Raw genomic sequence first — 13,828 nt, forward strand, 5'->3', positions numbered from 1 at the left:
AGGCTCGTTACATCAAAACTAACCATCTCAGTATTTAGTTCAACTGTATCTGGAATGTGGCCGAGAAAATCCAAATCATCCCTTACATAACTTGGTACAAGTTGGCATAGAGGCTTTAGAAGTATATCCAACAAGTTACTGATTCTGTGCGTGGGGCATCAGGGCCTGCTACAATTGGTCTAAGTTTTAAATCCGTTGGTCGAGGTAATTTTATATATAATGAGTTTTTACCTTCAAGTCCGTCCTGTATTTCTTTGGATTTGTGGATCTTTGGTAAACCATAAAAGTTACTAGGTTTAACTTCAAATTTGATTAAATAATCCACTTCCTTTTTGGTTAAATTATCCGCAAAATTAGTTGTAAATTTCTTAATCTTGCGCATGGTTTTACTGTCTTCATTAGAGACTAATTCTTTGTAAAATATGTATCATTTACAGTATCAAGTCTATTTATTTTGGCGCTTTCTACGGACATTTTTTGCGCCAAATTTTAACGTTGTCCTTTAACTATGACGTCATAATAACGACGTTATGTTGCTATTATTCAAAATCCACTAAAGAGCCGAAAGCGCTTTGGAATAAAATGTGATCATCTTTTCCAAACTCTGGATTATTTTTCTATATGTATACCAAGGACATCTTGAATTAATATATATATATATATATATATATATATATATATATATATATATATATATATATATATATATATATATATATATATATATATATATATATATATAATATATATGATATAATAGTATATTTTATAATATATATATAAAACCCCGATGGTATATATATATATATATATATATATGTATATATATATATACGGACGCCAAAGTCCGATGGTCATGCGAAAGTCCTATGGCTAGTTTCCTATGAGACGCGCGACGCTAAAGTGCGATGGTCTGACACGCCAAAGTCCGATGGTGCGGAGGAACAATCAACGTTTATGACGTCACAATGTTCCTACGTCATGACGTTGTCCTGCATTCAAAATTTATTGATTCCGTATTCGTCTCGCATACATTTTTACTGATATTGCTTATTGTTTCGCCTACCAGAGCTACTAAGGCTAGTCCTTCTAGACTTTTCGACTGATAAGGGTTAGATCTTGAACATCAATGTGTTTCACCGAGAGATTTTATGGTTAGTCCTCGCACACTATTGGACTGATTTGGGTTAGTCCTGCACCCATCCAAGATATCTAGCTTGTAGTTTTTTAACACATTTTTCGACTGATAAGTGTTAGTCTCGCACCTATATCTAAAAGATCAGGGTTAATCTTTGCATTTAATATTTATATGTATTTTATTTTAAACAAATCGGGCTTGGCATGGCGCGGCATCGCATTTTTGAGCAGCAGAATTATGACGTCATAAACGTTAATTATTTTCCGCACCATCGGACTTTGGCGTGTCAAACCATCGGGGTTTGGCGCAGACCATCGGATTTGGCGTGACCATTTGGAATCCCACACTTTGGAGTCCATCGCATTTATATATATATATATATATATATATATATATATATATATATATATATATATATATATATATATATATATATATATATATATATATATATATATATATATATATATATATATATATATATATAAAAAAATAACATTTATCATAAAATACTTTAATAAGTAAAAGGGTTGCTCAACTGGGAAAAATGAAAAAAAAAATTAATCAATTGATATGACTTTTTGAAAACTTATAAAAAAGAAAAACGTAAACAAAATGAATCCAGAATTATCCTAAAATTTGGTTTAGGTGCATAGAAATAGATTTGAAATTAATATTCTTCCTCCTTAGTTAAAACTCATTCGCGTTCGGATGTATTGTTTTTATTCAAAAATATATTATATAGAAAATATTAACTTCAAATCTGTGTCTATGCACCTTTAACTTTTGATTAATCTCGTTTAATGTCAAAAGTTTGTAAATTCAAAGGCCATTATAATTTCCATGTAAATTTATAATACATTTCATTAGAATTCATTTTTCTTTGTTTTTTTTTTCTTTCACTAAATTTGACTACAGAATATCCCTTCTACCCGATCAATACATGGTAATCACGGAAGTAAGGACTGTCAACAGGGGATGTTTGCTATTCATAGCCACCTGATCCCAACTCTAGAATTATCAGGCCCCGTGTTTTATATATATAACCTGTTCACACTTTCGTATAATGTGTAAAGTTTTTTTAAATCGATGTTCACTCTGCTTTTCTTACATGATACTCCATAACTCTCTGTAGTTAGTTTTTGTTGTGTGCGCGAGTTTTATTCTTTTAAATCACATATTGAGATTATCATTAGAAGTAAAGTGAAATTTACTTCATTGTACATTGGAAGGCCAAAATTAAAAATGGAAACTTGATTTAATTTGAAATAATTTTTATACATTTATATGTGTATGTTTAATATATAAAAAAATGTTAATTAAACTGTGATTTATGCATCACGGCCATTGACGACAATTTCTCTTAAACACAAGACATTTTTTCCGCCGAATGCCATAGGGTCGTCTGTAATGTAGTTAGGACGCACTATTTTCACAGTGACATAAGACCCATATAGGAGGGGTTTGGTTTCACACTCTATGGTGTGGATTTCTCCAGTTTGACTCGGTCCAAGGACTGTGCCACACATGTTCATCTCGGACCAAACGGAAGAGAGTCCAGCTCTTATCTCAATACTATGTAGCCAGCGACCTTAAAAAAACAAAAATTGAAATAATTTTTCTGAGAAATTGAATATTGTAAAACCACACATATCACCATGATTCAAAAAGTAAGGGTAAGTTAACTTCTGACATTTACATTTCAAAGTGCCGAGTGCATGGCGGAGGAACAGTTGCTACCCATGTTTTTATCTGGTCAGTGTAAAGAATAACATTCTTTACTGAGAAAATGAAACCACACATATTAGATTAAAGTAATAAGTTAACTTCACATTTACCATGGCCATCGCTTCTGTTGTAAAGAATTACATTTTTCACAATACAGAGTGTTCCTATGTCTACCGTCAGCCAGGGATAAAGTTCGAAGTCTGTGTGAAACAGTAGACTGTTGTCAGTAAAGTCTGTCCTACCATCCACGGCATAGCTCTCTTTTGAATATGGGGGATATGGATAGATGCTGCTACTAGAGACGGTCTTACCAAGCGCCAGGTTTACCACTGAGGAAGAGAATTGCAAAAACATTAACTAAAAGACATCTTATAAAGATGAAAAGAGATGAAAATATGGAGCAGGGGTCGTTCTATATATACATATATATCATTCTTTATACGCATATATATGTATATCAAAAGTCCATTAAACATGGCAAAATAGGAGCGGAAGGGAGTTGTGAGAGGCGTGGGCGTCTGCGACCTTTCTTCCCGAGCTATACATTAATATGTAAAAATTTCATCAAAGGAAAGAAATATTTCTGTTAATTAAAAGTAAATTTCCATCCTTCTCAGCTTTAGATGATGAACAAAAAGTTAATTGGTTACTCAAAACAGAAGATAAGGAAACTCTTAATTTTGTGGGCAAATTTATAAATGATAAAACGTTAAAGTAGTCATATAGTTCTTCACACACGTTCATGTATATTGTTGTATTCCTTTTGATTGAAACAGGATTACTGTTGAAATTATTTATATCATTTACTTATTGTTTTGCTGTTCATTGGCTTATATTAATTATTTATTGTACTAATTCCATACTTGTCTGTTCTGGGCTCTAATTTAAAAATGAAATATTCTGTTTTGTTCTATACTGACTAGAATGTTATTGGTAGTAAATATTTATAATTATTAAGGAAATAGATTTTTGCATACTTTGGTTGTTGTTTTTTTTTTTTTTTTTTTTTTTTAATTTCGACCTTAGGGCAGGAGTGCCCCGTGCCCTGAAAATTGTTTAAATTATTCCTTAGACCAAAATTTCTCAAAATTTTATTTAGAGACGGACCTGCCCTGCAGGAATTTCTAAGCCAAAATTCACGCAAAATATGGTTTAACAGAAAAAATACTGTTTTGACAACTTTTGGATGTTTATTTCAAAATTGCAGATAATCAATTTACGTTCAAAATGAAAATTTAAAACATTTAGACCAACACATTATAGAGAAAAATAAGAACACTGACTTTTAAATGAGACCTTTTCTGAAAAATTGTTATCTCCTACAGGTCAATTCTTTTGTTAGTACTAATTCATCCTATGTATGTAATGTATCGGGATCTAGATTTCGAATTTATGAACTCAAACTTCCTGTTTATGATACAAAACATTTACATTAGGTAATTTTATCTCGGACAAAGACATTTGAAATGTAAATATTTTGTTCATAATCAAACATAGACTTAGGATCAGTTGTGGCTGAATGAAGATCGCGCCATGGCATCAAAGTTGGGATCATATGCATTACTACTAAACATTCTCCTGCCACGAAATCGAATTGCCACAAACCAATTTTTTTCCTCAAACCTCGAAAATATGTGTTTTTACAGTATATGTGTATGTCTGATTGCCTTTGTCTTTTTCTGTAAAAGACGAAGAAAAGCAGGAAAGGAAACCAGACAGGTTTAGCTTTATTGGTGCTGATACTGACAAATTTGGTTTGTAGAAGAAAAATGCAGATGACCTTTACAGTAAAATAGATCACACAAATCTTACATGGCAATCATAAATAAATTGATGATGCCAAGTGTTTTCAGCTTACCTTTAATGCTAAAATATTCCCAATCTTCACCAAGGACGTCTAACGAGGCTTGATAATTTTCTGTTAAAAATGTTTTCAACAAATTGCAGGATGTTCTCTTTGCACTGAACAAAAATCCAACGCAGATGGGATTTCTTTTTTTAAGGCATTCGGCAGAACAATTTGTAGAAGTTGGAGCGATCATAGGAATAAAATGAAATAAAGAACTGCTTGCAGTTCCATTACATACGAATGCCTTGTAAAACAAGGCGTTGCACGCAAAATTAAAATCATTTGCAAAGCTAACCTGCAAAACGAAGACAACACAAAGAAAATGTTTTATTCGGTGTACCATTTTCACATTTTTGAAACAGGTAGATTTTTTGCAACTTCTTTTTATTCCTAGTGATTAGTAACATCGATCAAATTCTATTGAGTATTTGATTCAGTGATTTGATGTGTTCGAATGCTTAGGATATTGCAAATTGTCCCTTTATTGCAAAGAATTGACTGCAGGGGTTTCCTTTCTTGACTGATATTTTGAAGATTGTTGATCCCATTTGAAGATATGATTAGTTTTTGTGCCTTCTGAGACTTTTTTCTGATTTCATACAAGATTGCAAATTATTTCTAAATGTTCATTGAGTCTTAGAGCAATGTATCATTGACCTACAGCAATTGGCAACATCTGATTAAAATATTGTCATAATTAAAGCGATTTTTAATATAAAATAGGTCGACGTATACATTGTATGTATGACATAACCCCCAAAAAAACTTTTGTCAGAATTCATTACGTTGGAGAACTTATGGATATATAAATATCAGAGATTAACATATGTTCATAAAATTTCGGGTGTTTCCTACTAAACGGGCCTCAGTAATAGCGTTGAAAGTCATACATTTTCAAGAAAACAGTATAAATACTAGTATATTAGTGGGACAGCCATAGGTATATATCTATAAAACTCATAATAATTGCATATTTTTATATAATTTACGAATTACTAAGTAAATGGGTTGTTCCAAATACTACTGAAAAAAATTAGATATATGAAAAAAATGAATGTATCACATTTCATATCTTTTAAAGAATTGAGAATTACTTGAAACTAGTTTTGTCAACGAGTACCCGGCTAACCGATTAACCGTCGAAGGATTGTTATTTTAGGTACTAGTATATTAGACTTAGGTATATATCTATAAAACTCATAATAATTACAAATTTTTATATCTGGTGGTTATGAAAAAAAGTTGATCAAATTCTTTTGATTAGCTTCCAGAATTTATATTGGAGTAATCAATAGCTTTGATTTATGGTGGAATACAACTTTTAAAGAGTTATAAATACCTCATTTAATAATTGGAAGAGATGCCACCGCAGACATATTAAGCTTGGTGTTTTATTTAAAGAACAGCTGATTCAAAATCTGTTTCATCAGCTTAGCTTAAAATATTGTTCGGAAACCAGCGATTTAATTGATACGATAATCCACAAACAAGAAATTATGGAGTAAATAAATAATTATTCTTTTTAATTGCGACATATTTTCCGGGGACTGAAAAGGAAAATATAACGAAAGTCATTGTTAAATTTTGATTGACGAGTATAAATACATTTGTCTTCTTCGTGTGTCAAATTCTTCTTATTTTTAAAAATCTTAAATCAGAATTCATTGAGGAAATCATAACTGTGTTTTGTAAATAATGTTTATATGCAGTATATTTTTGTTATTTACTGTTATTATGATGATGAGTAAAGAATAAGATAGATAGAAGATATGGAATTTTTTTTGAAAAATCATGTACCGGTGTTGTAGAGGATTTCCCCCACATCCAGCTCCCCCCCCCCCGGAAATCGTACTCTACAGTAAAATCCCCCCCCCCCGACGGAAATTTCACACTAGAGCCAAATTTCCCCCCTCTTTCCTACTCAGAGTAGAATTTCCCCACTCGTCTAGAGTCAATATAAACCATAGCCACAATATTTTTGTGGAAAAAAGACAAACTGATTTTTAAAAGGTAAATGAGTGTATCTTCGACTATTTTGTAAGAATTTTCTTAGCATATATTTCAAATCATGAATTCTCAAGCAAAATATAGAGTTTTCAATGTCTTGATTGGTATATATTTTTGGACATATTTTGGTTGTAAATGAATTTATTGATAAACTTTCTAAAACATTAACTCTAAAGATAAATTATTATACATTAACTATATATAAACGATCAAATTTTTATATTGGAAAAGTAAGCAGAGGGATAATAATATAGAGTTACAGTATATCATTGAGGAAATTACCAAGATTCCAGTTCCCCTCGAACAAGACTGTTCTGGTCTTGGGGAACTGGAATCTTGAATATTACACGCAATAGCATATGACGCCTTAAACTGGACAAGACTTTCCTTTTTTATCACTAAAACAATACCCATTAGCTAAGCTTGGACAACCATCAACTCGCATTAGTCCTATCGACACTTTAATTTAAAATCAAAGTTAAAGAAATTTCACTTTTCCCCTGTTTCCTTGGCAACTATTGACAATTTGCAATTTTTAAATGAAGGATATGGAAATAACGAACAATATTCAATCTCCAAGTCCATAAAATAATACAAAATAAGAGCAGAGCAAACACGTACCTCCGAAACATCAGAGGTGGTATCAGGTGCCATGGAGGAGTGAGCATCTCCTGCTGACCGGTCACACCCGGTTTAAATGCAACACACACAATTACAGATACTAATCATTAAACCAACAAATTTTCCTGACGAATGTCCAAGGTACCAAAAAGAACACTCTCGGACAAAATTCGTCGCTTTTGCAGATTTCCATGGCAACAGTAGCCATTTTGAAACTGAATGACCACACAACACTTCTACAACCAGTGATCGTCCTCAGAGAAAAGTCTCACCTATCTCCGAGAAACAGCCCGTAGAACGAAACATGCGCACAATCACAATGCTTACATATTTCATTGATATCATCATTCTACACATCATGTTAAAATATTGAGCCCGATCAGACCTGTGCTCGGTGACTTTCACTCAAAATATCGACGTAATATATACATTTTTCTGTAGAAATCATGGTAATTTTAAATTTACGTCATTTCAAGACGTCGTTTCAAACATATGACGTCATTGCTTATGAAAATATTCAGTGCTTTAAAGTCAGCATATATCCACTTTTTAAGAACATAATTAAATATTTCTCCGTCAAAGTTTCATTGGGGGGGGGCAAATATTGGTTATACTGTTAACAACAGTAACAATCGGGTATACTCAGGTGAAGTCATAATCCCCAGAATACAAAGGTTGCACCGATTGTTTACCAACTCAACGACGTTTTGAAAACCGACGAATCTATGTCTAAAATATTTAAAAATCGGAAATTCATAAACAGTAGGAGGCAGCCGAAGAACCTCAGACGAATTCTCACAAAGTCCTCTTTTAAAGAAACGACAGAATTTCATGTGACCAAGTGCCAGGATCCGCGTTGTGGTACTTGCCCATACATACGACAAGGACAAAGTTTCAATTTTAACGGGAAACAGTTTACTGTTAATAATAACATGTCATGTCAAACTAGAAATGTTATATACGTTATAACATGTTCCGGTTGCGGGGAACTATATATCGGTGAGACGGGAAGTACCTTACGGGAAAGGATCAGAGTACACAAACAACAAATAAACGTACCGTAATATCGTAAACTCAAAGTCAGTGAACACTTAGATGTGTGCGGAAATAAAACATTTACTGTCTTTCCATTTTATAAACTGCACAATTCTACGTGATAAAGAATGACATTTTATAAGGACTTTCAAACCTAAATTAAATAGTTTAATGTAAAAGAATTGGTAAAGATCCATACCATGCTACAAGAATAACGAAGCTACAGATTTTGTTTAAACTTCTCAGAATTTGAATTAAGTATTTGTCCTTTTCATATCTGCGTAAATTTTTAGGTCAACCGGGTCTCCTTTTGTTAGGACTGTTACTAAAAATAGACATTGTCTCGAGAAATTACAAAAATGAAGGAATTGAATAATATATGCTAGCTTTTTAAGATTAAAGGCAAATAAAAATATTTAACATATGAATTGTAGAGAGGATATGCTTGTTTAACGGTTTAATTAATTTTTACATCTGCTGATCCATTTAATTGTACTTTTTAGGGCGAATTCAACATATTTAGCTCAAAATTATAAAGTTCATTTCTGGTAAAAATAAATTGCTGCTTGATATTCTAACTACAGATTTCTTTTTAAAATTAACACGTTATTTTCCAATGCTCTCTCCCTTATATGGCATAAAAATTAAGTGGGGCAGCGGGCATCAAACAAGAAAATTTCACATTTTTATACCAAATTTGCTGAAAAATGATAATTTGAAAAATCTTTTTAACATCTATACTTTTAGGATTTGGGTGTAAAAATCGCTTTAAATATTTAAAACTATCGATAATAGAACAGTAATAAGTATGGTTTAAATCATAAGTTGAATATTTAATGCATAGACGGCCAAAAATTCGTTTTCACGATTCACAAGCATAATAGTAATCGGGTTCAATCTTCGGAATATTCTATAAACCGTTCATGCGCATGTGTGACGTTATGACGGAAGTGAAAGAAGAAAATACTTTCAGTTTCTACATTTGTCGTTTGGATCACAGGGGCATCTTACCCACTCTGTTCTCTACTTCACATATAAAAATACACAAGGGAAGAATCGAAAGTAGCACACGATTTTTTAAAAAAGTCAAAAAACAACTTACTTGAGAAAGTTACACAAATCCTGAAAGGAACTAGCGCAAATAATGTCCTAGTACTTATCCAGGCTAAAATATTCCAGATATATCCATCGAAAATATCTTTTATCCAACTAAAACCCCAGCTTTCTGCACAGTGTGAAACTCTTCGCCCAAGAAAAGATAACTCACCCGGATGACAATAGGGTAGTACCCGAAGTCTTCCAATGGCACTCGGAAGGCCTCGGGTACTACCCTATTGTCATCCGGGTGAGTTATCTTTTCTTGGGCGAAGAGTTTCACACTGTGCAGAAAGCTGGGGTTTTAGTTGGATAAAAGAGATTTTCGATGGATATATCTGGAATATTTTAGCCTGGATAAGTACTAGGACATTATTTGCGCTAGTTCCTTTCAGGATTTGTGTAACTTTTCTCAAGTAAGTTGTTTTTTGACTTTTTTAAAAAATCGTGTGCTACTTTCGATTCTTCCCTTGTGTATTTTTATATGTGAAGTAGAGAACAGAGTGGGTAAGATGCCCCTGTGTTTGGATGCGATTTATTTGATAAAAAATTTAGAGAAGTGGCACGTTTTACTACTTTTTGTGTCTATGTAATACATTTTTCGCTATTCATAGATACAAATAAGTGGTTTGTTTGCCACATCTGTTTAACGTCTGGTTGCTGATTTTAGGAAATGCTTCGGGTCTGTCTAAGTAAGGTGCAACGTTTTTATCATGTTTTTATCCATATACCATATACAAATAGATAAAATTAATGTACGTAGTGATGAATATGTTCAGTGTTTCCACTTTGTAATGTTTGTTTGTTTAAACAATATAAACACCGTGCTTATAGGCGATCACATCCTTGGAAGGCAGAGATCCCCTTCTTAAGCTAGAGACACTGAATGATCGAGGTTTTCCGTACATAACAGGTCCAGCACAATACCCCGATAAAGGTATAGCTTTATCAAGATATTTGAAATACCTTGATCAAGGTATTTTATGTAATGAAAATTCAAAAAAATTCTTTAAAAATTTAAAACTGAAAGTCGAGTTCAGAGTTTTTGTCATTGTGTCTACTCGTGCATGAAAAACACTCTGGTATCAAAAAGAAAGCATAAAGTAATGTCTCGTCACACGACACGTTTTTCTATGGATTTGTTTCTATTTGAGTACTTTACATGCATGGGTGAATTTACTGACAACAACTCAGATTGAAATTTTCGTGGCAGATCTAGTGGTGAGTGTGTGTGTTCCCATGGACATTGCAGAGTTATTAAATGTACATACTTAACCTAGCAGTACAATTATTCTCTGCCATCCTTGGGACTTTTAGTAAGCTGTAGTATTCTTGGCACTAGTGTCTTTCAAATGGCAAATAGATTTTCATTGGTTAAAAAATTAATAGCATCAGGTACTTTTAATCATTGTTGACAATCATTAGACAACTTACCGGTAATCTTTCTTTCTTATATGTCCTGAATTTCTATCCTGGCCACATATATTTCAACAATGATTGAAAGCTGTGTAAATTTTAGAGGCTAATTATATAACATCAAGAATATCCCGCCTTACTGAAAATCCATTTAGATAACAGTGAATTGTACTAAAAGTGACCTTGGACGGCAGGACCCCTCCTTGGAAAAACCGATCTATGCAAAACTGGTATGAAAAGTCATTGGTATGATGCTTTAAAAGTCAACAACTCCATGCATAAATAGAATGTTCTATGTTAAAGTGATATTTTGATATTGATCCAGTGAGCATTTGTTCCATAAGTTTTGACACAGATTCTCGAACCTGTAATTGTCTGAGCTGATGAACATCATTATAAGTACTGAATATTTAATTTGTTTGTATACTTGTATATTAAAAGTACCTGAGAAATGATACATGCATCATGAACATGGTCTAGTTTAAAAAACAAGAGGCCCAGGGGCCACAGCGCTCACCTGAGCACATCAGGCTTGAATTTAAACCCCCTCCCAAGGCATTCATCATTTGAACAAACTAGAATCTACACTACCTGAGGATGATTCCATATAAATATCACTAGTCATAGCTTTGAAATACTTGAAAAGAAGATTTTAAAAGATTTCCCTATATATCCCTATGTAAAATTTGGGTCGGCCATTTTGGCCCCACCCTAGCTCCGGGGGTCATGATTTGAACAAACTTGAATCTACACTACCTGAGGATGATTCGAAATGAGTTCCATCTTTCCTGGCCCAGTGGTTCTTGAAAAGAAAATTTTTAAAGATTTTTCCTATATATTCCTATGTAAAACTTGGGTCGGCCATTTGGCCCCACCCTACCCAGGGGGTCATGATTTGAACAAACTTGAATCTACACTACCTGAGGATGATTCCACATGAGTTCCATCTTTCCTGGCCCAGTGGTTCTTAAGAAGAAGATTTTTTAAAAATGCCATTAATTTTTCTCTAATTCATAATTATCTCCCCTTGGAAGAGGGGGTGGCCCTTCATTTGAACAAACTTGAATCCCCTTCATCTAAGGATACTTTGTGGCAAGTTTGGTTGAAATTGGCCCAGTGGTTCTTGAGAAGAAGAAGAATATGTGAAAAGTTTACGACAACAACGACGACGACAGACAACGGACAAATTTTGATCAGAAAAGCTCACATGAGCCTTCGGCTCAGGTGAGCTAAAAAACTCTTTCTGTTGCTCTGTGCCTAAAATAAAAACATTTAATCAGGACATCTAAGGTGGTTCAATTTGACTTGTAATGGATTTTAGGCAGTTCAATTATACTTCTCTAAAATTGTATTCTAATAATGAAATAAAAAAAAGAAGATTTTTTTCTTCTTCAGCTTTTTATCATGCTACATGACACAGCACAAAGTCCTAACTCATAAGTTTGGGGAGGACTCTTCATTCATTTGGGGGAAAATGGTTTGCTATGAGTTTTGCATGCTGGTCCTATACATTATCTGGCTTTTTGGAACTGTGTTGCTTAGTGCATATTGATGTTGAAATAGATAAATGTGTAGGTGTATATATTATAAAGCTCAATATGATATCAAAAACTATTTATGTTGGAAAAGAAAGAACTGAATAATCACTGGGAAAGTTATGCTTTTTATGCGCCCAATTTTTTCGGGGCGCATATTGTTTTTTCCTGTCTGTTTGTCTGTTTATCTTTTTGTCTCTCTGTCTGTTGTCAACTTTAACCTTCGCCAAAACTTTTGAACTGTAAGACATAGAGACTTCATATTTAGTATGCATACCCCACTAATTAAGTTCTTACAAACAACACCAAGGTCAATGACCTTGTGACCTTGACTGTGACCTATATACTAAAAATAGCTTTTTCGAACTTTGTTGACGCCAGGCGCATAGTGTTTCACAAACACATCTTGTTTTTTTTCAACAAGTACATGTATCTTGATAAACCAAGTTTAACATCAACAAAAAAAAAACCCTGATATAATTGTCTCCCTTTTCACTGAAAGTGGGGGTACTAAATTTAGGTCTGTGCATCTGTCCGTGTGTCTTTCTGTCTGTCTGTAACACTTTCAAGAAGCCTTTGAGCTTTTGCATTGAAATTTTACACAGCAACTCTCTGTGGCTCGAGAGAGCCTTATTGATTTGGTGATCAAAGGGTCAAGTTAATTATGCAATAAATTCTGTTGAAAAATTGATTTGTTGTTGAAAAACAAAACACTGTCATAACTTTTATGAGACAATATTAATAATTTTTCATTCAAATAAAAAGCAACAATCCTGACATAAATCCATAAAATCTAAATTGAAACGGTTATCTTTGTTTTTAATGATTAATGCATGATTAAACCATGCACGAACAACCTGATTATATGTTTATAACATTGTAAGCACTCGGCTCAACAAACAGAGTTGATTTTGTGAATTGTCTGATTGAAATTTTATCCTTTTCCTTATTCCTTTTTATATCACCCTCTATGATCTCATAGACATTCCTATTTATCATCTTATACATGTGTTCCCTTCTTTGTTACTGTCATATTGCTATTTGACATGTGGGTTTAAGTCTAACCATCATTACAGTAATCATGGTAATGCATCAAATTGTGATCTAGAAAAGTACACTGGGGATCCACATTATCTTATTAGCTACTGATATCTATCGCTATACTATTCATGGGTGCTTGAAGACAGAAATATCCCCTTCCCCATCCGATATAGACCCCTGGGTCTGTTCGACATATGTTTTTCTAATTTATTATACATATTGTATATACCGTAGATGACAAATATGTAATTTTATCATCAATTTGGAAATTGGCTTTAGCAAACATATTATAACAAGAGGCCCAAAAGGTTCGAAAATGGTTATGTAACTAGGTACAAGCATATACCCGGTAAGCAAACAATA

General features: G+C 33.1%; 1 protein-coding gene across 1 annotated transcript; it reads right to left on the reverse strand.

Annotated features, from left to right (window-relative positions):
• Positions 1–2,469: 2,469 nt before the first annotated feature.
• Positions 2,470–3,195, reverse strand: LOC134244152 (uncharacterized; the record flags this gene model as incomplete). The annotated part of the gene is made up of 2 exons (XM_062726423.1): positions 2,470–2,729; positions 2,977–3,195. Coding segments are annotated over 2 exons (479 nt in total), but the record flags the coding sequence as incomplete, so codon positions are not given.
• Positions 3,196–13,828: the final 10,633 nt, after the last annotated feature.

Source organism: Saccostrea cucullata, unplaced genomic scaffold, assembly GCF_032062105.1.
Source record: "Saccostrea cucullata isolate Sc308-1 unplaced genomic scaffold, CSIRO_AGI_Scuc_v1 ctg10927, whole genome shotgun sequence".
NCBI classification, from domain to species: domain Eukaryota; kingdom Metazoa; phylum Mollusca; class Bivalvia; order Ostreida; family Ostreidae; genus Saccostrea; species Saccostrea cuccullata.